The sequence below is a fragment of the Dreissena polymorpha genome, chromosome 9 (assembly GCF_020536995.1).
Source record: "Dreissena polymorpha isolate Duluth1 chromosome 9, UMN_Dpol_1.0, whole genome shotgun sequence".
Lineage (NCBI taxonomy): Eukaryota > Metazoa > Mollusca > Bivalvia > Myida > Dreissenidae > Dreissena > Dreissena polymorpha.
Window position 1 is genome coordinate 44609167 of NC_068363.1, and position 27478 is coordinate 44636644.

At 34.0% G+C, this 27478-nt stretch overlaps 1 protein-coding gene across 2 annotated transcripts in view; it reads right to left on the minus strand.

The window, feature by feature from the left end:
* Window positions 1-16194: 16194 nt before the first annotated feature.
* The window catches only part of LOC127846535 (palmitoyltransferase ZDHHC3-like), a 43069-nt gene continuing 31785 nt past the window's right edge, over window positions 16195-27478 (minus strand). For both annotated transcript variants that reach the window (XM_052377893.1, XM_052377892.1), the window contains 3 exons: window positions 23787-23868; window positions 22703-22833; window positions 16195-21854 (listed from right to left, as the gene is read on the minus strand). In XM_052377893.1, coding sequence (XP_052233853.1) covers window positions 21696-21854; window positions 22703-22833; window positions 23787-23868 — 372 coding nt within the window. In that variant the 3' untranslated portion in view covers window positions 16195-21695. The remainder of the gene's footprint in view (window positions 21855-22702; window positions 22834-23786; window positions 23869-27478) is intronic.

Consider the following 27478-nt stretch of genomic DNA (forward strand, 5'->3'; position numbering starts at 1 on the left):
ACGTCTTTATTAATGTCTGTATGTGTAAGCACATGTTATTGTCTTACAAAAAAAAACCTACACCTTCTTCAAATATTATTTGTTTTGTCTGTGATATCCAAACAATTATCTTAACAAAAACCAGTATGGCTTACATTTCATATACACATCAATTTTAAGATACATAAATAATTGTTGGTTGTATATATTGTTAAAAGTGATTTTTGCAATGAATACAATTAAAAAAGTAATGTTTATAATAATAATGTTTATAAGAGCTTCATTATGTTTAAATTACTAACAATTGTTTTATATGATGTTCATTATGTTTCAATTGCTTAAAACTGTTTCTTTGGCTTGATTTGTTTCCTTAAATAAAACAAGGGCTGTTTGTAAAACATGCATGTCCCCCCCCCCCAAAAAAAAATGGGCTGCCAGCTGAAGTGGCAGCCATTGTGTGAATACGTTATGTATGTGACCTTGACCTTTGACCTAGAGAACGGAAAATCAAAAGGGGTCATCTGTCAGACATGACCAATGTCCCTTTGAACTTTCCTGATCCCAGGCTTAAGCGGTCTTGAGTTATCATCCGGAAACCGATTACGGATTCGAGTCACTGGGACCTTTTCACTTTGACCTAGTGACATGAAAATCAATAGGGGTCATCTGCCAGTCATGACCAATGTACCTATGAAGTTTCATAATCCTACGCCTAAGCGATCTAGAGTTTTCATCCAGAAACCATTTGGTGGACGGACCGACAGAGGGACGGACCGACATGTGCAAAACAATATAACCCCTCTTCTTGGAAGGGGGCATAATAAATACCATAGTATTATTGATTGTTAAAAAAAAGATAAATGTATATGGGTACGTTGCTTTAGGTCCGTCCATGCACAATTTTTGTCTGGACTATTTCTCAGCAACTAATGACCGGAATTCAATGAAACTTTATGGGAAGCTTCACTACCAAGAGGAGATGTGTATATTATCAGCGGGTTCTGGTCGGATGATTTTTCACATAGTTATGGCCTTTTGAAGTTTTCCATTAACTGTACATATAGTGCAATTCTTGTCCGAGCTATTTCTCAGCAACTAATGACCGGAATACAATGAAATTTTATGGGAAGCTTCACTACCAAGAGGTGCCCTGGAGTACAGTCTTGTACAGAGAGTCGTGCATGGTGACGTGTCCAAACCATGCCAGCTGTACCTTAGCACAACTATTCGTGGTCATGGTAGTGCATTTATTAATTTGCCCTAACTGAAGAGAACATCAACAGAATCGATTTGGGTTGGCATGTATAGTAAAGTTTCTTGGACCTTGCGTAGTACAATCTGATCTCAGTTCTTAAATTTAAAGATATAATAGCATATACTGGACAATATAACAGCGAAGATTTTTCACACATTGAATAAACACTCATTCAAGGATAAGCATAAAGGATTTCTTTGCCTGTTAATTTGTGTAGTAAAAGTAAAAGAATGCTAATATTATAAACATTATTTTGTTTATAAAGCTTAACTTCTACAAGTGTAAAATGAATAAATGCATTACAAGTATAACAGGAGCCAAGAAATACATTGAGTATGAATATGATTATGAAAAAATATCTCTTACACAAGAGATGTGTTTGTCAGAAACACAATGACCCCTACTGTGCCGCTTTAATTTTTTTAACATTGAAGGTTGACCGTGAACTTTCGCCACTAAAAAGGTGCAGCTCCATGAGATACACATGCATGCCAAATATCAAGTGGCTATCTTCAATATTGCAAAAAGTATGGCCAATGTTAAAGTTTTCTGACGGACGCACAGGCTGACAGAGACAGACAGACGGACAGTTCAACTGCTATATGCCACCCTACCAGGGGCATAAAAAACACCTAAGAATCCCTTGAAAGCTAATGGGAATTGTTCAGTGCTATTGTCTCGCAACTTAATATTTAAATTTGATGATTGTTGTTTTTTTGCACTCTCTTACATTACCATTGAATCGTATTGTATAGATAACTTTATATGGTTTGAATATTTTTTTTCTTTTTCATCTCTTATTGTTGTAGTCTTCACAACTTGTTACAAAAACTATTAATTGTCTACTAAAATAAAAATGTATTTATATTCCTTTTTCATCTGTTAGTGCAATGAATACATACTTTCATTGTGTTAACATACTAGAAATGTCTTCTTTTTATTTTATTTTTTAACTGTCATATTTTTTGTATAATTGTTTTTCAAACTCAGAATTACAAGCAACTGAAGTTATACTTTAAATTTACTTTCATTATTTAAATAATTTATATATGTAGCTTATGCACCTATTGTTCATCTCAGATTGCATTATATCATTAAAACCTGTTGAAAAATCTGTAAATGTTCAATGAAGCCTTTTTTGGAGAAAATGATGCCCAAAATAACCCATACATGACCAGTGTCTGATCAAAATTTTATCTGATAACAACCATATCTTACCCTTGAATGTGCTTTATGGCAGAACCGAATGGGGTTTAGAAACTATATATCACTAGGGGGTGTTGATAATGACAGATAAGAATTTATGATGCCCCATGACAGGTGATTTTTTGTACTAGTAGAATACATTGCAGAAATGTGTACCTTGTCATAATTTGTATCTGTTAATTAATCTTAGGGATACAACTACGAAATGATTTTTATTAACTTAATAAGATATAATTATACATATGCCCAATTTATAACTAAAATGAATGTAATTTCCAATGAAAAATGTCGTGTTATTACTGCAAGTGGTAGTTAGTTAGTCATTACAGGATTATAACTGTTTAAAACTCTCATTTATATTTATATCAGTTATAGTTCATAATGGTAATTTGTGCACATCAATTCCCATATAGATGTTCAATAAAAACAAAACAGAATTTGCATAAAGCTTTTTTTCAGGTATTCAAAAGAATATGGTCAAATAAGGTCATGTAGTTCAAATGTATCAAAATTAATAATATTGCTTTGGTGAATCCCACCAGTAGAATTATTGTAAACTAGTAAGCAAACATGAAATCACACATGTACATTTGAATGCTATCCTGGGCAGGTAAAATGAAACATTAAATGAAGTGTTGTTATTTATTGGTTTTCCAACATGTTTTAATTATATACTTGCTGTACACAAATACAAAGTGTGTTGTGCTGTGTAAAAATTTAGGCAGCATATAGAAAGTCAACCTTCGCAAATTAAACTAAAATCATCTTAGTCTTTAAGTATAATTGTCCAAATGTTACTACTTTATGTTTTCTTATTTGAGTTTGTGAATGAGACAATTACAATGTATTGTATTTTTTATTTGTAGCTATTAATATTCATGGCTTATAAAAAGGGGATACACACTCCTTAAGAATTTTCTCCAGACTACTCCAAGTTCAAATACAAAATGCCTTCATAAAAACAAGAGCTCACAGATTGTACGTGGCAATGTCGTTATTTCCAAAAGGTTGGCTCAGACTAAAAAAAAAAAGAAAAGAAGTATACCGGTATACCCTAATGACTCAAACCAAAAGAATAGATTCGTTAATGAGTAATCATCCTTTGTCATTAGTAAAATTATAAGCGTGAGAACAACAAAAACCCTGATTTTTCAATGTGTTTATATTTTTTCAATAGTATTTCAGCACTTGTATCGCATATGTATAAAATGTGACATGCATGATGCAATTAAACAATTAGGTTATAGCTTTTTATTCCAAAGGATGCTTGTTCAAGCCTTGTTATTGTTCATGTACATTTGAATAGGTTTTCCAAAACATGATTTATACATATCAGCTGTTCAAGCCAAATATAATAAGACACAACCACCACCAACATCATTATTTTTAACAAATACTTGATCTTGCACTTCTCATGGACAAGTCCAAAACAAGACACCCACACCACCAACATCATTATTTCAAACAAATACTTGGTCTTGCAATTACTTCTCACGGGCCATACCTATCAGCTGGACAAGCCAAATATAAAAAACAACCACAACCAATTTCATGATTTTAGACAATTACCTGGTCTTGCGCTTCTCATGGGCAATACTTATCAGCTGGTCAAGCCTCACATAAGACACAACCTCAATCAACATCATGATTTTATTAATAACTTGGTTTTGCACTTCTCATGGGTAATACATATCCGCTGTTCAAGCCAAATATAAGACACGGCTACCACAAACATCTTTATCAGACCATTACTTGGTCTGGCGCATTTCTAATGATAGTAAGTATCAGTTGGTCAAGCACAATTTAATACAAAACCACCATCATCCTTAATTCAGGCAATAACTTGGTCTTGCACTTCTGATTCGCAATAAGTATCAGCAGGTCGAGCCAAATATAAGTCAAAACCACAAGCAAAATAACTTTATTTCAGACAATTACTTGGTCTTGAACTTCTCGGGGGGGGGGGGGGCAATTTGTATCAGCTAGTCGAGCCAAATATAAGACAGAACCACCAACATCAATATGTCAGACAAACTATTGGTCTTGCATTTCTCACTGGCAATTGACATTGACATTGACGCCGCTGTCAATCAAATCCTTATCTAAGAATTGATCTACCAATCAGCGATCGATTAATCGGGCGCGCGAGTTAGCAACGAACTGTCAGCCATTTCCTAGACATTTTTGTCTAGGCTCACTTTTATTTCAACGAGTTTCTTTTGTTTTCCTCTTCAAAAAAAGTTGATTAAATGGTAAAACGGTGTCAATGGTGATTATGTAACTCGGAAAATCGATATCCTGTCAGATTAGTTGGTGGCATTGAATTTATATCGTTTTCAAAGCCGAAAATAGATCTTGAGAAGTGTAAGAGATAGATGAATGCAAGCGGTCGTCCCCACGAACAACTGAACGTCAACACTGTCAAAGACAATTACAATATCTTATTATCGAATATACTAGCAGATTCAAATAGTTCATGTTATCGATCTGATCATCACATAATAGTTCATGTTTTAATAGTTTTGTCAACTACTAGGTGATTAATAGAAGCAATGTTCATCTGCATAAGAGAAGTAAAACCCAGCATGAAGCCTAATTCATGCTGTGTTTTATTACTCTGATAGTAATGCACTTTATTGTCATTATACACGTTATTAGAAGGTGACACGTGATATCTTATCTTAATTACGGTATCTACACATGTGCAGACATGTGGTGTCATCAATGAACGCTTTTAATCCACACTTGGAAATCGAATGCCTAGTTGTCATTTTTTTAACGAGTTTCGTTTATTTTGTTCGAAAACAAAAACGGAAATGAAATATGGCAAAACGGTGTAAATAGGGATTATGTAACTCTGACATTCGGTATCAGGAAAGATTTCCAACACGGATATTCGGTCTTGACAAGAGCGAATGGAAGCTTCAGTGTGTAGAATTACCGAGATACCCCTTATAGAACATTAATATATTTCAAAAACTGGAAATGTCATATAAGCAATAACTAAGCATTATTAAGTATGAATTATATCACGTGTGCATGTTAAATAATATAGAATATTGGTACCCACTTTGCGTAACTTACATAATCCCCGTTATTAATCGACTTTTCGTGTGTATGAGAAACAATTTAAAACCATTTTTGTTACTATTTTAATACAAACGTATCGATACATTCCATTGTATAAGAATTATTTTTACTGATATAACCAAGAAATGCGAAAACTAGGTGGAAGTCGGTACCTGCGCGTGCGTCTGATACTTGTAGCTTTATTAGCTTTATTAAGTAATCGACTAAATTTTCCTTCATACAACGCTAATTTATATCAGACAATGACCAAACTGATTGTGTTGTTTTGCACTTTCAATTATAGTGATTGATAAATGTCCAATAAGCAATGTTAAATATTATTAATATCACTTTTATACGTAATAACATGTGGGATTTATGTACCCACTCGGCGTCAGCAAGCGCGTGAAACTTCACCGAAATCCCAGTTATAAAGCGATATTTCGTTTCAAATACACGAGGGAAAATGTGTCGTTATATTTTCGTAAATAACATGGGTAAATACCGATGTAGAAGTGTTAATTTATTGCTAATACCACCATTACACGTAGTAACAGGTTCGATTTCGGTAAGCGCGCAAGCGTTTGAGAGCGTGTTTAATGTATCGAAATAAAAACGTTATAAATAGCTGATGTTCTCTATAAACGTATATTTTTGCATTTGCATAAAAACTAAATGACTCAAACCCCTTTTACAAGTGTTATATGGTTTGAAAAAGTCCATAAAAATCATCCGTAAATCTATATGCAATCTATAGGCAAAGAAGCCATTTTGGTGTTAGCTTGTCTGGGTTTGCTAATCGCTAAGCCACGTGATTAAGTGGTCGGAGCGATCATCGTCCAGGCATCATGTCAATTCCTATCAGCTGGTCAAGCCAAAGATAAGACACATTACAAATGCCAACATCTTTTTTTTTTCAGCCAATTACTTGGTATTGCACTTCTCACTGGCAATAAGTATAAAATGGTTATGCCAAATATAAGACACAACCACCACCAATTTATTTTTTTTAGACAAATGATTGTTCCTGCACTTCTCTCGTGCAATAAGTATTAGCTTTTTAAGCCAAATATAAGACACAACCACCACCAATATCATTATTTCAGACAATTACTTGGTTTTGCACTTCTCGGGGGCAATTATTATCAGCTGGTAATGCCAGTCTGTAAGTTGGTTTTGCAAATCTAAAAGGCAAATATTTTTGCAAGCCATTAAAAATATAATACACCGCTACCAAGTTACCAACATCATTATTTCAGTCAGTATTAAAGTGAGTCTTACATGAATCAAATGTAATTATGTATTATAATAAATGTATTACTAGCTAGAGAAAATACGTACAAAACATCACCACAATTATAATATGAAACAATATTTTGGGAATATAAAAAATGGGGAAAAGCTAGAAATAGCCATAAGAAATATAAAATATTTCCAACACCAGCACAATTATTTTGGTTAATAACTTGACGAATGATGAAATAACTGTAAATGTATTACACAATAAAACAATATTCACTTTTTGGTTCCCATATCTTAAGTAATTTTGGCAGGATTAAAAAATATTAATTTACCAATATAACAAATCATTTTAATTCAATTTAAACACTTACAGATACGTAATACCTTAAGAATTAACCATATTTTCTACATATAAGCGTTCACAGAATGTGTGATATCTAAACGTTTTAAGTATACTTGTGGTGACACTTCAGTATAAACATATTCATAAAAATTTGGGTCCGGTTGTTAGCACATTGATTTGAAACAGTGCCGTTTTAACCTGTGAGGCCGTTTTACCTCGGGACCGTTTTCATTTTTACCACTAATAATTTTCACCATCAATGTCCGAAAATAACAACAATCCGAACAGTAATTTTTTTGGATTATTGATGTAAATAAGTCATTTTGTACTTTTAATATTAACAAAACTACTACAAATTCAAATTAAATAAGTGCTACTTGTATCGGACATCGGTCGTGAGAAATGCAAGACTTCCGGTTTATCTTAAGAAATTCACGGTCTTGCAATTCTCACGTTACACCGGAAACTCGGTTGATTAGTCGCATAATCGATTAAGTAGATTATCTATTGGCTTTCCATCAAAACCCACAGGCCCTCGGCATAAGTTCCTATATACCCTCCTCCCCCAGCTTCTACCCATCTCTCAAAATCTTAAAATTGTCAATTTGTTATACAAAATATCAAGACAAACAACGTTAGTGGGATGTTTTTCTCACTTACATATATATATAACAAGGTATATGACTTTGACCCTTGAAATGCTGATTTCGGCACACCAGCCAATTTCCGATACTCACTATCCCATTAATTTTGAAGCGATATGCAAAATCTTGGTATCAAACAAAGCAGAGGACTTTATACTAAATGAATACATCGATGCCTGTTCGCATTACTCTACCGGAAAACGGTCATCAAACAGCAAACTTACAAAATCGTTTCCTAGAATCGATATTGCTACCACGAAAATACATTGCAAAGTTGCATAATTCGGTTGGATAGTTATTCACATAAAAGTCATTGTAATTACACATCCCATACGATTAAATACAATCAACATTAAAGAAAGATATTTCTTGCTGACATAAATATCCCTCTAACCATAATCAATTGCGATAACCAGCTTTCCAACTATTCAACCGACGCCTTTCCTAATCGCTACACTACGCTATTGCCCAAGAATAGTCACAGCTTCGTTATTAACCAATTAGTGCACAGTTTTGTTGAAAACTATTTTGATCTCGACAGCAGCGTAGCAATTGTGAAAGGCATCTGTTGAATAGTTGAAAAGCTGATTCTAGCAACAATTTTTTTTCTTGTTATTTTGTATAACAAATGGACAATTTTGAGATGTTTTGGAGGGGGTAGCAGCTGGGGGGGGGAGTGGGTAGTGCCGAGTGCCTGTGTCCAAACTTATGATTAAAGTTCTTGTTTTTCGCCGACCTTTTAGTCATAATGTCCATGCCTTTCAGCAAACGGGTCACGCCGTATTTTTGCAGGATTTTCTGTTTTCAAATATCAATTACTTTATTGAAATGAGCAAATATAATTTTTATATTAGCCTCGTTCTAGAACGAGAGCAGCGATGGCGTTGAAAGCATATTTGCAAGTTACAGGGAAGTTGCTGCTGAAGTAAATGTTAACGGATCGGACAGTTGACTGAATGAACGAGAGCACCGATGGTGTTAAAAGTCTCAGGCTGATATGGGTGGTCTTTTTCAAAAGGGTGCATTTCATTCATTATAAGACATAAGTTTATAAAACCTATATTATTTTTTTTTTGCTATTGATTGTAAATTATGATGGTAGTTTTAAAATTTTGATTTTGTGTTGGTTTATACCTGAAAATGTGTATTAAGTCATAAAGCTTGTAAGAGAACAAGTTATGTTCAGTAACCTTTAGTTTCAGAACATTTAAAGCAATTTAATATTGAATCAATTTATATTTTGTTACAATTTTTAATTTCAATGACAAAATAATCATTTAAAATCTAACTATAAGCAGAATTTCAAAAATCTGACCTGTATTACAGCCCTGTGTATATTGCCATTGTCAGCATTCAAATTTCAAGCAAATGTTACCTCTTCCCATTTTCTCATTCTTCAGTGTTGTTTTTGCAGAAGCATAGTTAAATAGCACAGGGTAATTAATCAAGGCATCATCATTTAACAGTTTCAAGAAGTTTAATGGCTCCTACCTCTCCATTTCAACGTTCAACTTTGTACGACCTGTTAATGGGGGAATCCTATGTCCACCCATTCTCTACATTAAATTGATTCAAATCGGTCAATTACTGGCTCAAAGTAAATCATTTTAGTTTCAATTAACACATCTCTATTACTTTCAAACTATACTTCATCAAATCAATAGAAAGGCAGGTCAGAATCCATGTCAGAACAATCAGAAAACATTCATCGCACTCCGCAATTTTTCTTACACATTTTCAAATAATGAAAGTGCTTTTGTGAATTTCTATCAATAATTAACCAATTCAAGTTTACATATCCATAAAACAGGGCCGAATGAATTCAGTTATGTAAAGATTTGACCACTCCCAGAAGTAAACAAAGGAAATTGAATGTCACCGTAAACAAGAACAGAATTGTTTTACGAACGAAATTTGTTTTAGTTTCCAAGAACGTTTTTTCACGTAAAACGGTCTTAAAAAATTCACTAAAAACGGTTTAAGCAATATTCTTGGAGGAAAATGTTAGAAAAAATTTTCTTAATGAACAATTGTAAGAATTACCAAATACTATATTAAATATATAGTTCGTCTGCCCAAAATCAGGTAAGGCATCAAAAAAGTTAATCATTTCCCTATGTGATTTCGAAATGTGGTATAACCGGTGATTCGAATTTTAAAAAATGGGCGTTCAGTGCACGTTCTATATTTAGACTATAAATTATGACGTCCGTGACTTCTTTTGGCGTATCCGCGACAAGTAAGTCACGCTCTGATCATTAAAACAGGAATATGAAGCTTCATGAAGATCTATCGAATTATTTGTCTAATGCAACAAAATACCGTGCCCATTGTAACGAATGTGATGTAACGTGTCCTGAATAGGACCTTTACAGTGAACACGTTTAAACATGTGCTATTTGCATGTCTGTGAATATTTACGAAAAGTGTGCACGCTTGCAGAGCTAATCTAGACGAACCGAAAAATTAATGAAATAAATCTCACTGATAAAAACAAATGGCCGTTATACTATCATTCAAACATTTATACTTCATGACGTCATTTGGCTGATTAGCGACACTTCAGGCGCGTCGGGACCGATTAGCCCAACGTAGGAGTTACGGTTTGCTAAGATTGGACAAATACTTACGTCCTAGAACGCTCACGAGGTTGCCATTCATGTCAATTAACGTATCGTAGGCGTTTGACCGTTTGCCGCGCAATTATTTTTTGGAAAATCGCCGCAAAACTTGGTACGCTTGTCAGGTTTATTAAGGGCATTGATTGGCTGCGGTCCAGTACTTCGAATCCAAAAAGTAACCGCTGTGTGCCCGTTCCAAATGCAGAATTCTACGTCAAAAAGGCGTGAATCAACACACTTTGCGGACACGCAACACTTTAGACACGCTTGTATAGTAAAGCCAAAAACGTGAATGTAAATTTTGAATAAGCTTGGTCAAATACTGTGCCGAGGAGAACGAATCAAAGCGCTGTAGGCGCTGAAGGCCTGTGGCTAGATTTAGTTTGCTTGGGAAGAAGTATTGTCGGAATTTCTCCCTTTGTCCGAATTTATACGGATTGACCTTAGCGGTTGAGTGCAGAAGCTCAGAGACTGTAAAAGACAATATGTGTGTATATACTACAGCGTACATATACGGTGGAGGACTACACGATACTGTTAGTGGGAACGATAACCTTTTGTTCAACTCTACAGATCTGGTAGAGGTTCGTCTACATAGGCGGTAAAGATATACAACAACAACAGCAACATGGCCGCAAAAAAACTGTTATTGTACGCGTCAAATAAATCACTTTCAATAGCTAAAAATAGCTTTTTATTACATAATTAACAGACCAGGAAAACACTCATACTTCCTTTATAATGTGTTTACAAAAGAAGATCCACTTACCCTGATAAAGAACGGTGTACCGATTAAATACATTGTCTCACCTAGAACTTTTCGCGCTCGATTTGCGCCGTGAAAAACCATATCCGGTTACTTGGTCTGTTTCCGAGACCGTGAATATTTGTTTTTTTTTTATTTTCTTTTTTTTCTGGAATGTCTTGTTAACGCAAAATAAAATAACAATATTTTAAAATATGTTTATAAATACAAAATATAATGTCTTCAAAAAAAATTCTCATAAAAAATGTCCTCTTACCGTCTCCGTAAACACTCGTATCGTTTTGACCTAGACCGTCAAGTGAGGAACTTATTATCGCATGAATATGTTAACAATAAAAACTCTGTCGTAGCGAATGCTATGCAATTTTGCTTCAAGAATATTGTTTTACATTTTTATGACACTGTCATGTTATATAGTGATGTTGGGTATTTACGGAGATCTGCGAAAAACTACTTTTATTGTGCATAAATTAAAGGGATCTTTTCACGCTTTGGTAAATTGACAAAATTGAAAAAAGTTGTTTCAGATTCGCAAATTTTCGTTTTAGTTATGATATTTGTGAGGAAACAGTAATACTGAACATTTACCATGGTCTAATATAGCCATTATATGCATCTTTTGACGATTTTAAAACCTAAAAATTATAAAGCGTTGCAACGCGAAACGATTGAATAATTTGGAGAGTTCTGTTTTTGTCGTTAAATTTTGTAAAACTACGAAGATTACTTATATAAGGTATAAAATACTTCACGTATAGGTACTCGGCGGAATAGCTTAGTAGGCTAAAGTGTTTTATTTTACTTCAGGACTCTGGCAGGACTCCAGCGGTGACTGGTTCGAAACCTGGTCCGGGCAATATTCTTTTCCTTTTTTTAATTTTATTCTTGATTTTTTACTGGAGCTTTTACGATCCAATGTTTACATTTATCGATATTAAGCATTTAATGAATAAGTTAAAAAATGCCAAAATCTTTGAAAAGGCCCCTTTAAGTAGTAAATCGGACTGTCGGGAATTTGGGTTTTTAGCAGACAGCCAATTCTGATAGGCTCAGAAATGTGTATCATTAATATGGCTTTGTGGCTACGCCCCAGGCCAAAAACCCGTTCAAATTGTAACTAATTTAAAAAAATAGACTTGAATGAAACGTTGACAGTGTACGCGTTTATCAGGTGCCACTCGAAATCGTCTGAGAGTATTACATCAGACTTATGAATCTTCATCCCAATGCTCAAGAAGGATAGAGCTATACAAAACTCTAATTCGACAACAAATTGTTCCAGTTTAATATTTAAGTTGACATAATGATAATGACATTAAAGGACTTGTTCACAGATTTTCGTACTTTTGAACAGTGAAATGGTAACTTATCAAAACAGTTATATTTTGGGTAGGTTTAAATTTTTATTGTAACAAGAAAAAATATACAATGCAAAACTGAGCCTACGGTGGGGATCAAACCCGGAACCTCTAGAAGCGAAAGTTAACGTTACCATGACACCACTCGGGCTTCAAACATGTTTGGTTGTGGTAAAAACACTATGACAGTTAAACCCGTTTTTTTTATAAACTATTGATGAAAAGCATATGTAAATAAGAAACAATATAGGTCCTAAGACGCTCCCCTGTGGTATACCACTTTTCACGGATACCCAAGTAGATTTTGACGCCCAGACACGAACATAATGATTAAAGAGTGTACACAAAATGTTGCATAGTTCCTCAGAGCATTCTCTCAGCAGCGGAGAGTGAATACACTCAATTCCAGGTGACTCTGAAGTATTTAGTGAAGACAGTTTTTTCTTAACTTTTGAAGGAGTTATTTCAATATCAATTAGTTCTTCATTAAAATGCTGTTCACTTAGAGTAGGTATTTAAAATAGGTCCTCGTCTGTAAAAACACTCGAGAAAATGCATTCAAAAGCTCTGTCTTTTGTTCAGCGGAGGAAGAACGTACTCCATCTGAATTTTTTAGATCACCAATGCCAGTTTTTGTTTTTATTAATTAAGCGCCCATAGTTCCAGAATGACTTAAGTCTGACTTAATATTTCCAGCAAGTTCTTTATCAAAGTTGAGCTTTGCATCTCTACATGACTTTGTAGCTGCATTACGCTTTTCAACATACTGTTGAAAATTACCTTTCGTTTTGCACATAAGATATTTTTTTCAAGCTTTCTTTTTATTTTCAATAGCTATAAGTGCTTCTTTGTTCGACCATGGATTTTTCTTCGTTTTTTTTGACGGTTTTACCCAAGGTACATGTTTTTCTATCGATGAGTTTATAACATTTAGAAAACTATCCCAAAATTCCTGTTTTCGCTCTCAATGTCACACTAGTAAGTTGTCTGTAAAGACTCTGTTATAGCAGTATACGTTTGAGCGTGGAACATCACACAGCTTGATATCCGTATAACACATAAAACCAAAAGAAAGACATGAATGGTCACTCGCACCTAAAGGCGGTATAGTATATCTAGATCGTTCAACATACCATCCTCGTTAGTAAAAAGTAAATCTAACCGCGAAGGTGATTGTCCAATACAATGTATTGTCTCTCCACCCACATGCTGATACAGAAATAAATCTTTAATGATTTCCATGAACATTGAGGAACAATATTCTATACTGTCATGTGTTTGATATAATTCCCAGTTCAATTAATTGAAATCGCCTGCAACAAGGATATGTGTATCTTTCTGTTAAACAGCCTTTCTTAGAAGTAAATTCAAGTTAAAGGTGCCTTTTCACAGATTTTGGCATTGTTTAACTTATTCATTAAATGCTTTATATCGATAAATGTAAACATTGGATCGTAAAAGCTCCAGTAAATAATCAAGAATAAAATTAAAAAAAGGAAAAAAATATAGCCCGGAACAGGTTTCGAACCAGTGACCCCTGGAGTCCTGCCAGAGTCCTGAAGTAAAAACGCTCCAGCCTACTGAGCTATTCCGCCGAGTACACGTACTTGATGTATTTTATACCTTATATAAGCAATCTTCGTAGTTTCACAAAATTTAACAACAAAAACAGAACTCTCCAAATTATTCAATCGTTTCGCGTTGCAACGCTTTATACTTTTAGGTTTTAAATTCGTCAAAAGATGCATATAATGGCTATATTAGACCATGGTAAATGTTCAGTATTACTGTTTCCTCACAATTATCATAACTAAAACGAAAATTTGCGAATCTGAAACAACTTCTTTCAATTTTGTCAATTTACCAAAGCGTGAAAAGATCCCTTTAAAGTTATTCTCTTTGGATGATTGCGGACTTAGATAAACGTTGCCTATCAATAGACTGTCTGATCCTAGAAGTTTCAAGCGGATCCAGATAGATTCTACAAAATAACATTTGTTCGAAATATCTACAGGCTGAACAGATAAAAATGGTTTAAAATATATAATCACCCCTCTTCCTTCTGTCAATGGGCGTACCATATAGTCATAGCCTTCAATGTTGAAGTCCTCGTATGAAAGTTTCTTTTTCTTTCGTCTTCTTTTGGGAAGGATCACATAATATAATTTCGTTATAATTCGATTATTTTTTATTCAAAATAATGATTTTACTCATTAATATCATAGCCACACACTAACCACCTGTATTTAAAAGCATTACAATTACTTTATTACTTTTTAAATTTCGGGTGATTATATCAATAAACCAACATATTAGTTAATGATTTTTCTTAGCCAGGAGTTTTCATTTGCTTGTTTGAATATATTGCATGCATTCCTTTTTGGAATCTAACATTTTTTTAAATTGTCATATTGAGAAATTGTCTAATTTAGGTAATATAGTGCGTAAATATACTAGGACTATTACGTACTATTAAATACACCAATTTGTTGAGATGTTACAATGTAGACATGGTTTGACACAGCTGTCCGACCACCTTCACGTAACTGTCTGAAATTTTTCCGACTGAACAGGCTTATCTTGGACATTACTTTACACACATGAATTAAAGGGGCCTTTTCACAGATTTTGGCATGTTTTGAAGTTTGTCATTTAATGCTTTATATTGATAAATGTTAAAATTAAATTTTAAAAGCTACAGTAAAAAATCAAAAATAAAATTTAAAAAAATGAAAAAAAAACAGGGCACGAACCTGTGACCACCGGAATCCTGAAGTAAAAACGCATAAGCCAACTGAGCTATCATGCCAAGCATACATAGCGGCCGTATTTTATACATTATATAAGCAATCTTCGTAGTTTCACAAATTTAAACGACAACTACAGAACTCTCCAAATTATTCAACCGTTTCGCGTTGCAACGCTTTATAATTTTTAGGTTTTTAAATCGTCAAAAGATGCATATAATGGCATTATTAGACCATGGCAAATGTTCAGTAATACTGTTTCCTCACAAATATAATAACTAAACCAAAATTTGCGATTCTGAAACAACTTTTTTCAATTTTGTCAATTAACCAAACCGTGAAAAGATCCCTTTAATGTTAAGCTGCGTGACCTCAGAACGAGACTCATATCTTAAAGGGGCCTTTTCACGTTTGGGTTAATTTACAAAATTAAAAAAAAGTTGGTACAGATTCGCAAATTTTCGTTTTAGTTATGATATTTGTGAGGAAACAGTAATACTGGAACATTTACCATGCTCTAAAATAGCCATTATGTGCATCTTTTGACGATTTAAAAACCCGTAAATTATAAAGCGTTGCAACAGAAACGAATAAATAATTTGGAGAGTTCTATTGTTGTCGTTATATTTTGTGAAACTACGAGGATTGGTTATATGAAGTATAAAATACACCTGTCGTTGTATTCGGAAGGATGGCCGAGTGGTTTAAGTGGGAGACTTTTTACTCCATTACTCCAGGGATCAGTGGCTCGAGCCCTGCTGAGGGTTACCTTTTTTTCTTTTTTAATTTTATTCTTGATTTTTTACTGGATGTTAACATTTTTCAATATAAAGCCTTTAAATGAAAAAAAATCAAAACATGCCAAAATCTGTGAAAATTTAAATTTTCTTAACTGTTTAGTCTGCGTTGTGTTATAACTTCTACCAATGTTATTGTACTTGTATTAAGAGAACCAAAACAGAAGAAAAGTTGTATGTTTTTATTACAAAAGTACAACAACTGATGCAGTTCACAAAATAGTGAATGCTATTCTATATGAACATTTAAATTACACTTCACCTAACAAATAATTACATATATATCTACCTATATACATTAACAATATATGAAAATAAACATATATATAGTAATCATTTGAAGTTTTATAAAATGGCAAAGTACTTGAAGTTATAACATTTAACTACATTATTTTACTACAACAAAACTGAAAATTAAAATAACTAAGAATATTTCTATAAATTTAAATTGTAACAAACACCAAAACAAAAGATAATGCAACCTTGGAATTTGAGTATTCAAAATGCAAGCTTTGATCCACAGAATCAAGTATAGCACAGCATCAAAATATTTTTCCCCTTTCAATTATAATTTAAAGACTTAGTATACATATATTTTCTTTGTTTAATAAACACTCACGTTGTTTAATCTTAATCAAAACACAAGGGTTTGAATATAAATATGTTAACAAATAACTAATATAATCATTTAATGTGTACTTTTTATATATAGATCTATGGACAAATCAGAAGGTGTAAATATTTCACTGGTACACACTTATGCCTTAAACACAGTTATTTTTATTCAAACATATTAATTATTTTATGCCTCTATTAATTAAACTATGTTCATTCAATAAATAAAATACACTATTTCAAAAATATATTTAGATTACTGAGAATAACATATATGTCCACTCAACATATGTACCAATCATACTAATTAAACATTATTTGTCTTAAAAGAGAATAATGTAAACATATTTAATGACATTTTCTTCATTTTTTTTCTAGCAATAATGTATCTTTAAAACTTTAAGATTAGAACTAACATTAAAGCAAAGTCAACTTTATGTAAAAGCCATAAAATATAATATTTCATCTCAAAGAAAACAAGACACAGCAGTCTATAAATGTAGCAGTTCCATAGATACCAACACTCGTATGCATACACAACAAGAATTATTATTAATAACAATCGAAGAGTGTTAAAGAATAAAATAGTTAAATAAGTTACTATTTCGCTTTATTTATACACATTATCAGAAATACATGCTTTTGGCAAAATACAATCATATTATAAAAACATAAACACAGTTAGATAAATTTTGGCTAAACAAAGAGTTATTGTCTGCAATTCTGATCATTAGATGTTTAGGAAAGTAATGCATAGCATGAACCTTATGTCTTTAGAAGGTACATACATAAAACAACAAAAACAAGAACGTGTAACAATAACAATCGTAGGTAATGTAAAGACATTTGAAAAAAAATACAATAAAAAGGAAGCAACATGAGAAAGCCTGATATATTTTTGCTTTAACATTGCAAAAGAGTTACATTTTGAAACTGAACAAATAGGTTGTACAAACTTTGATGATATTTTTTTTTAATAGTTCAAGGTATTAAATTACAGCCTAATATTGTATTGGGACTTCAGATCTCTATATATTGGACAAAAGAAGAATGTAACAGACATATATAGTTAAAGAAATAATAATCATATGCATGGTATCTTCACCTGATGATCATGCAAACACTGCATTGAAATCAGAGCTGACCAATATGCACCAAGTCAAGGGAGTCTTTAAAATAAATCTATAATATATTGACTAAAAAAAAGTGTAAGACATATTTGTTAAAACAAAATTGTGACTGCTATATTTTATGGTAACCATTAAGGCACACATATAGATCAAATAAAAAGTATCAAATACAATTATTTGGTTGTTCTGCTTAGTGGCTCTATTTAAATTGACTATGAAACATTGAATGTGTTGATAAATAAGCCGTAAAAAAAAACAACATCAAATAAGTTAAAATTATCACATAACCATCAAACAAGGAAATTACATAAATATAGGTTTTGGATTTGCAAATAATTGCCCTTTAAAAACATCATTCTACTAGTATATGAAAAGACATGACATTCCACAACTAATGTTTACCATTCAATAAGATTTATGATAGCCGGTTCTCTATTTTGTACATCAGTGCAAGCATATAACATATGAATTAAACACATTATGTACAATATCAAAATTTTTACTTTTAAATAATGAATTTAGAATGATATTAATTAACTGAGTTTAAATATTTGAAACTTACATTTGAAACTTAAATTTGAAACTGTTGCATATGTGAGTATAAAAACATGGTTTTGAATAAATTATACATTATCGTTACAAATAATAAAATTGTTCCTGAATTGCCACATCTACAATTGTATTATTCAAAATAACTAGAGCTTTGTCACAGACTTGACGAATACCTCCACATGCCACATTGACACATAATATTTTGCATGTCGTCTTCACAAAAAACAGCAGACACCATGCTCAATTTTTAAAACGCACTAAGTGACCCCTTGACCTAGTTTTTGACCCAGAAAGGCCCATGTTCTATCTTGGCCTTAAGATCATCTCCATTAAACTTCTGACCAAGTTTGGTGAAGATCGGATGTAATCTACTTGAATTAGAGAGCGGACATAATGCTGAATGTTAAAAAACGCACTGAGTAACCCAGTGACCTAGTTTTAGGCCCTGAATGGCCCATGTTCAAACTTGTCCTAAAGATCATTTAGATAAAACTTGTGACCAAGTTTGGTGAGGATTGGATGAAAACTACTTGAATTAGATAGCGGACGACATGGTGAGGTTTAAAATGCACTAAGATACCCCGTGACCTAGTTTTTGACCCGGCATGAACCATATTCAAACTTAACCTAGACATTATCAAGATACAACTTCTGACCAATTTTGGTGAAGATTGAATAAAAACTACTTGAATTAGAGAGCGGACAACATGGTGAGGTTAAAAACACACTAAGTGACCCCGTGACCTAGTTTTTGACCCGGCATGGCCCATGTTAAAACTTGACCTACACATCATCTAGTAACAACTTCTGACCAAGTGTGGTGAAGATCGGATTTAAAATACTTGAAATAGAGAGCGGACACCATGCTCAATGTGTAAAACATACTAAGTGACCCTGTGACCTAGTTTTTGATCTGGCATGACCCATGTTCGAACTTTGACTTCAGATCATCTAGATAAAACTTCTGACCAAGTTTGGTGAAGATTGGATGAAAACTACTTGAATAAAAGAGAGGACACCATGCTGAATGTTAAAAAACGCACTAAGTTACCCCGTGACCTTGTTTTTGACCCGGCAAGGCCCATATTCGAACTTGGCCTTAAGATTATCTAGATACAACTTCTGACCAAGTTTGGTGCAGATCGGATGAAAACTACATATTAGAGAGCGGACAACATGCTGAATGTTTAAAACGCACTAAGTGACCCCGTTACCTAGTTTTTGACCCGGCAAGGCCCATGTTCAAACTTGGCCTAGACATCATGTAGATGCAACTTCTGACCAAGTTTGGTGAAGATCAGATGAAAACTTGAATTAGAGAGGGACACTTAATACGGACCAACAGACAGTCCGACATACAGACAAGTTCACCCCTATATACTCCCCTAAACTTCGTTTGTGGAGGTATAATTAGTGATCAAGATTTTGAAAAAACACACACAGCCTATATATGACAAAACCCCAAAATAGTATACAATTCTACTTGTAAAGATGGATATGCTCATGAAAATTGGAATGAAATAATCACAGTTTAAGACCAATGAAACAATGGATAGCCACAAAAGACAGTTGTTGCTTAAGGGAGCTATGAAATCAAATGAAAACATAAACAAACCAAAAAAAGCAAATATATGTATACATTGAGCAAGAAATGATACAAGTGCAAAAAGAATAATTTATGCCTAGCAAGTTAGAACAGATAAGCTCTGTCTATTAAGGACAAATAAGCTTTGTATAATTGAAAAAGAAACAAGTTTACTTAGGACAAAACAATAAATAAACCGTGTGTAGTTAGGAAAAGACAATGAATAAGCTGTGTGTATTTAAGACTATCTGTATATGTTCAGTACAGATAATTAGTGTTTCTTAGGGACATATATGCCTTGCATATTTTGAACAGATAATTTTAAAGCTGATTCAGTAACAGAACTAAATGTAAAGCAGGTAAACAATGGAACATTCAAAGCAAAGAAGAAAACAATTTTTTTCAAAACCACTTTATAAAAAATCATCTTTTAAAATACAAGTTGAGCTGAAACATGTCCTACACAGAATATGGGAGTATAATAAAATCATATAAACATCTTCAGATAAGGGAACCTAAATCTACAAATCCCAGACGTTGGTACCCTATGGACAATCATTCTTTTGCTATTTTTGACACAAGCCTACCTTGGTTTTTACATTTTTTTGATAACTCAGACAATGGTTCCTTCATTTTTTTGACAGCCCAGACATTGGTTTCTACATTTTATTGACAGCATGTACATTGTTTCCTACATATTTTTTTTATAGATTTAGGGGTGTAAAATGTCTTAAATTTAAAAACAGGAAATATCAAGCCAGGTGTGTTGGGCCTCAGGTCCCCAATAGGGATAAAGGACAGAGCACCTATGGGGGGGAACCCCAAGCCCTAGCCTAGAGTACTTTTTCTGTAGTCTTTCCGGTTGCAATTTCATTAGAGTACAATGCAAAATATTATAAACCAGATCATCCATATCACCGTATGTGTATTCCTCATTTAAAAAAAAAATGTTACAAAGAATGTCGAAAATAAATTAAAATCGACAAACAATACTGTATCCCAAAACAGGTAGTCCAAAACCTGTACGCTTTTTGCACATGAAATCAAATAAGGATGCATATTGTTTGACTTCAGAAAATGAAAACCAGTAACCTAGCAAAAACTTAATCAATATCTATTTTGATTAACATGTTGCTGCACAATATGCTATTGCAGTTCGTTACTTTGCTAATCAATTGTTTAATATTTTAAGATGGTGGACATTTGCAACATTTTGTAGACTGGTATGATTTTTGAAAAGTAGCGAAGAGATTTCGTCACTTACCTTCATGTCCTAGCCAGCCACTTACCAATCAGAAATCAATACGGTAATTAAAGACTGGGCTAATCGGTTCCCAGAGTAAGCTTATTTGTGGATCGCAGAGGAATCTTAAACAATATTTGTTATCAAATGATCGCGCACTCAAACAAATTGGTCCCTACCGCAACCCAACCACCCACTTAAAAACTCATCAGATTTACATTGATCTAAAAATCAACCCTGGACCGCTCAAATCCAGATTGCGGAGATAAACTGGACAATTGACTTCCCCCATCATTTTGATAGCCCAATTATTGGTTCCTACATTTTATTTGCAGCCCAACCATTGGTCCCTACATTATATACACACCTCAGACAAAGGAACGAGTTTCTGTAGGAACTAGTTCCGAATACCTCATCAATAGATACCACACCAACATAACTTCATCCGTAATTTCAGCTAAGTTCCACTAGTTATACTAAAATGAATAACGTCAAATATATCACATAAAACTGTAACCACTGAAACTAACAATCAGCACAGGGTTACACACAGTACTGTTGCGTACCAAAGTACACAAAGTTTGGTCGTGAGAAAGGTGAAAACCATCGCCAACTGAAGGGGTGTCCAAACACAGATTTGATACTCAGCCAATAGGATCTTTTCTGCCAAGTTGTTTGGTCTTTCTTCAGCTGTTCTATCCCCTGTTAAACACAAACAAGTTATGTTTTATTGAACCCTTTACTGCTTATATACACATTTTGACCCATTTTTAGCCCCTTAGAAAATAAAATTAAAGAACTTTTTTAATATATTAAAGTTGTTCATGATTTTAAAGGCTTTATATCCAAACCTAAGATACTGATGAACAGCAAACAGCATAAAACCTGAACAGCTTGTGAGTTTCTAGCATGCTGTTCTGATTTAGTGCTGATTGCATATAGTTATTTACACTTCTGATAGGCTTAAAAAGAATGTGAACAGATTTATTATCAGTAAAAATTACTTTTTATATGTAGGCATACAGCATCAGAAGTTGCATACTAAATAAATAAATCTTCACTTGACAATCCAGAAAAATACAGTAAAACCCCACAAATAAAACCACTCACTAGAGTTTGGCAGTCACCCATCAAAGTAAAAGTTAAAAAAACCCTTGCCACCTTGAATTTTGACCTGTTGACCTCAAAATCAATATCGGTCATTATTTCCTTCCAATAAGCAGCATACCTATTTAATGGACAGAGGTCAAAGCTTCTTCTAGATGTCATGATGAAACCTATTTCTCGATACAAGCTCATGTGACCTTTCTGTTTAACCTGGTGACTTCAAAATAAAAACTGAAAAATCACTCCTTACCAAGGAATAATAAGACTTATTTTCCTTATCTTAAGCTGTTTATATGAAAATATCTGGTAATTCACTGTTTTAAGGAAATGTGCCATGGTGAAAATATAAATTTCTATGATCTTCTCTGAATTAAGTTTGATTATCACGCGAAACCAACAAAAGTCCTCTATTAAAACCATTGTCACCGCAAAGTTCCACGTACCGTCTCGTCTGAGCAAATAGCTGAGAGCTGTGATCCACACATGATTGCTGTAAATATGCCAAACAGCAGCCCTTCGAAGACGAGGAATATCAGGAATATGGTCGTCGCTGGGGGGGACACTCCCGAGCAGCCTGCCAAAACAAACAAGTCAGCCGTGCTCTGTACAAAGGGGTTTAATGCATGTCCGTAAAGTGTTGTCCTTGATTAGCCTGTGCAGTCTGCACAGGCTAATCAGGGACGACACTTTAGGCTTTTATGATACTTTTCGTTTAAAGAGTCTCTTCTTAGCAAAAATCCAGTTAAGGCGGACAGTGTTGTCCCTGATGAGCCTGTGCAGAGTGCACAGGCTCATCTGGGACGACACTACGTACATGCATTAAACCTCCTTTTCACAAGGCGCGGCTCAAGTATTTTGTTTCTTAGTTTTGTTTAATCATTCTGGGTCTGGTTGCTCAAAAACTTAAACTTCAAAACAACCAGTAAAGCTAACAGCGTTAATTGTTGATTTAAGTTTTAAATGTGACTAAATATTTTACCCTTTAATGTATGTGTTAAAAAATGTGTTGGTGTGAATAATTTGAATATGTTTGATAATAACTCAGCATTCAAGGTTAATTTTATTTGGGTCTGAAGTCAACACACTGTTTACTGGCTGTTGTTAGTCTTGAGCAACTAGACACATGGCATATTTTCATCAATTTTCTTTTGGGCTGAAATTCAGCAACACCTAAAAGTATATTCCCCTCAGCCAACTTTAATTTTTTTTAAAGCAAACTATTAGAATTTAGTTTCAGTAAAACAAGTATTTGAAGCTTTGACACAGCGCAGCAGTAAAATGAGCCTAGTTTTTGGAAAACTTGTTTTTATAATGCATGTGGACAAAGACATTAAGTGTCATCCCAAATAAGCCTGTTTAGTCAACACAGGCTAAACAGGGACAACAAATTTCGCTTTTATGGTAATTTTTGTTTAATGGAAGTCTCTTCTATCCAGTTTAGGCAAAGTGTCGTCTGTGATCATCTGGGATGATACTTGGTGCACATGAATTAAGCCCAGTGTTCCCAGGTTGAGGCTCAACACGTACCCTTCCAGTCCTGTCCTATGCAGATGATGAAATGTTGAATGGCCAGATACACAGAATGGATGGAGATTAGGCAGATGTACAGCTGAAATAGACACATACCAGAGTTATATACAATATTGACTAAAACAGATTCGTTTACTATGAAATGAAATAGACACATACCAGAGTTATATACAATATTGACTAAAACAGACACGTTTACTATGAAATGAAATAGACACATACCAGAGTTATATACAATATTGACTAAAACAGACACGTTTACTATGAAATGAAATAGACACATACCAGAGTTATATACAATATTGACTAAAACAGACACGTTTACTATGAAATGAAATAGACACATACCAGAGTTATATACAATATTGACTAAAACAGACACGTTTACTATGAAATGAAATAGACACATACCAGAGTTATATACAATATTGACTAAAACAGACACGTTTACTATAAAATGAAATAGACACATACCAGAGTTATATACAATATTGACTAAAACAGACACGTTTACTATGAAATGTAATAGACACATACCATAGTTACATAAAAAATTGACTAAAATAGACACGTTTATTCTGAAATGAAATACACATACCAGAGTTATGTAAAATATTGACTAAAATAGACATGTTAACTATGAAATGAAATAGAAACAAGGGCTGTTTGTAAAACATGCATGCCCCCCATATGGGCTCTCCGTTGTAGTGACAGCCATTGTGTGAATATGTTTTTTGTCACTGTGACCTTGACCTTTGACCTAGTGACCTGCAAATCAATGAGGGTCATCTGCCAGTCATGATCAATGTACCTATGAAGTTTCATGATCCTAGCCATAAGCGTTCTTGAGTTATCATCCGGAAACCATTTTACTATTTCGGGTCACCGTGACCTTGACCTTTGACTTAGTGACCTGAAAATCAATAGGGGTCATCTGTGAGGCATGAACAATCTACCTATCAAGTTTCATGATCCTAGGAATAAGCGTTCTTGAGTTATCATCCGGAAACCCTTTTACTATTTCAGGTCACTGTGACCTTGACCTTTGACCTAGTGACCTGAAAATCAATAGGGGTCAACTGCGAGTCATGATCAATCTACCAATCAAGTTTCATGATCCTAGGCCTAAGCATTCTTGAATTATCATCCGGAAACCATTTTACTATTTCAGGTCACCGTGACCTTGACCTTTGACCTGGTGACCTCAAAATCAATAGGGGTCATCTGCGAGTCATGATCAATGTGCCTATGATGTTTCATGATCCTAGCCCCAAGCGTTCTTGAGTTATCATCCGGAAACCACCTGGTGGACTGACCGACCGACAGACCGACATACCGACCGACATGTGCAAAGCAATATACCCCCTCTTCTTCGAGCGAAGGGGGGGCATAATAAACCAGAGATAGAAAATTGTCTAAAATAGGGACAAACCCAAAACAAGAGGGCCAAGATGGCCCTAGTTCGCTCACCTGAGAGGAGTCAGTTCATTCAATCTTTACCAAACATCAAACTTGACCTAGATATTGTCCAGACAAACAAGTTTCATCGTTATTGAACCAAACCTCTGGCATATGGAGTTATTTTGTTTTTGTAAGATTTGACCCCCCTTACCAAACATCAAACTTTGCTTACAAAAATAAATATTATGACCAAGATTCATAAAATCTGAAACAAAATTGTGTTTACAAGGATTTTGTACAATATAATGAAAATTTGGAAAATCTAACGGCAATAATTTTGGCATTAATAATGTGATATATATAAAACCTATCTTTCTACCAAGTTTCATCATGATTGGGCAAAAAATGTGACTTCTAGAGTGTTCACAAGCTTTTTTTACTATATAAATATGAGAAAAGCATCCCCCCCCCACGGCAGCCATGTTATTCAACTGACCGGAACCATTTTCAAACTCAACTCACAAATGTTCTGACAAAATTTCATGAAAATTGGGCCAAAAATGTGACTATTATCTAGTGTTCACATGTTTTCACTTTATACATATAGAGAAAAATGCCGGCCCACTGGCGGCCATGTTTTTTCACCGATCTGGACCATTTTCAAACTCGTCCGAGATATCAATAAAACCAATGTTTTGACCAATTTTCATGATGATTGGGCAAAAATTGTGACTTCTAGAGTATTTACAAGGTTTCTCTGTAGCCAAATGAGGAAAACTGCCCCCCCCCCCCCGCCAGCAATGTTATTCAACTGACTGGAACCATTTTTGAACTCAACTCTCATGTCAAGGAAACAAATGTTCTGACCAAATTTTATGAAAATTGGGCCAAAAATGTGACTTCTAGAGTGCTCACATGTTTTCACAATATACATATAGAGAAAAATGCCCTGCCAACTGGCGGCCATGTTTTTTCACCGATCTGGACCATTTTTGAACTCGTCAGAGATATCAATAAAAACAATGTTTTGACCCATTTTCATGATGATTGGGCCAAAAATGTGACTTCTAGAGTGCTCACATGTTTTCACAATATAAATATAGAGAAAAATGCCCTGCCAACTGGCGGCCATGTTTTTTCACCGATCTGGACCATTTGCGAACTCGTCAGAGATATTAATACAAACAATGTTTTGACCACCTGAACAATCAGGTGAGCTAAAAATTATTGACTTATATTACATAGACACCACACAGATGTGGAATTATATTGTATAAAACAGAAACAAACATGAATTCAAATAGACACATAACAAAGATAGAATAATAACAGAAATAGCCACATAACAAAGAATGAATATTCACTGAAAAGGGCATATATAAGATAAAGAATATTGACTGAACTAGACACAACATTGATAGAACGCTGGTAGCAAAGAAAGACACTATACAAAGACAGAGTAATGTTTGATGACATACAAAAGATTTGAAACAAGTCGCTAATCTGAGACCTTAAGGAACTAAACTTTTCTGATAAGGTGGAGTTTGAAATAATTAAAGCACTTAAAGAATCATAAAGATTTAATTGGTCAGACCATTTTTTATCTCAGATTAGATACCATTAGAACAATTGTTTTGACTAAGGTTCCTGAAGATTTGATAAAGGAAGAGACTTCTTTAAGAAACTTTTTTTTGACATCATGACGTATTTTTGGAGCTCACATGACCCAGTTTCATCCTTAGCTGCTATATCATTGGGACAAATGTTCTGACTATGTTTCATGAAGATTGGCCCAAGAGTGTGGCCATTAGAGCATTAACAAGGTTTTACTATAGCCAATCAAGAAAAACTGCTCAGCCCCCTGATGGACATATTTTTCCAGACACCAAAATAATTTTAGACATTGAGCCAAATAATCATTATAACAAATGATCTGACAAACATTTTGTGAAGACCCGACTGTTAATGTGACTTCTAGAGTGCTTACATGGTTTGACTTTACACATATATGGAAAACTACCAAGCCACCTGGAGGACATTTTTTTCAACAGGCCACATCCATTTTTGAACTCCGCAAAGATATCCTTGGAGCAAATGTTCCTACCATGTTTCATCAAGATTGGACCTTAAATGAGACTTCCAAATTTTAAACAATGCTTAACATAAGCCATATAAAAAAACTTCCCAGCCTTCTGGTGGCCATGTTTTTCAACGGAACTGAACCGTTTTCAAACTCAGCCAAGATATCATTAGAAAAAATGGTCTGACCAGGTTTTATTAAGATTGAA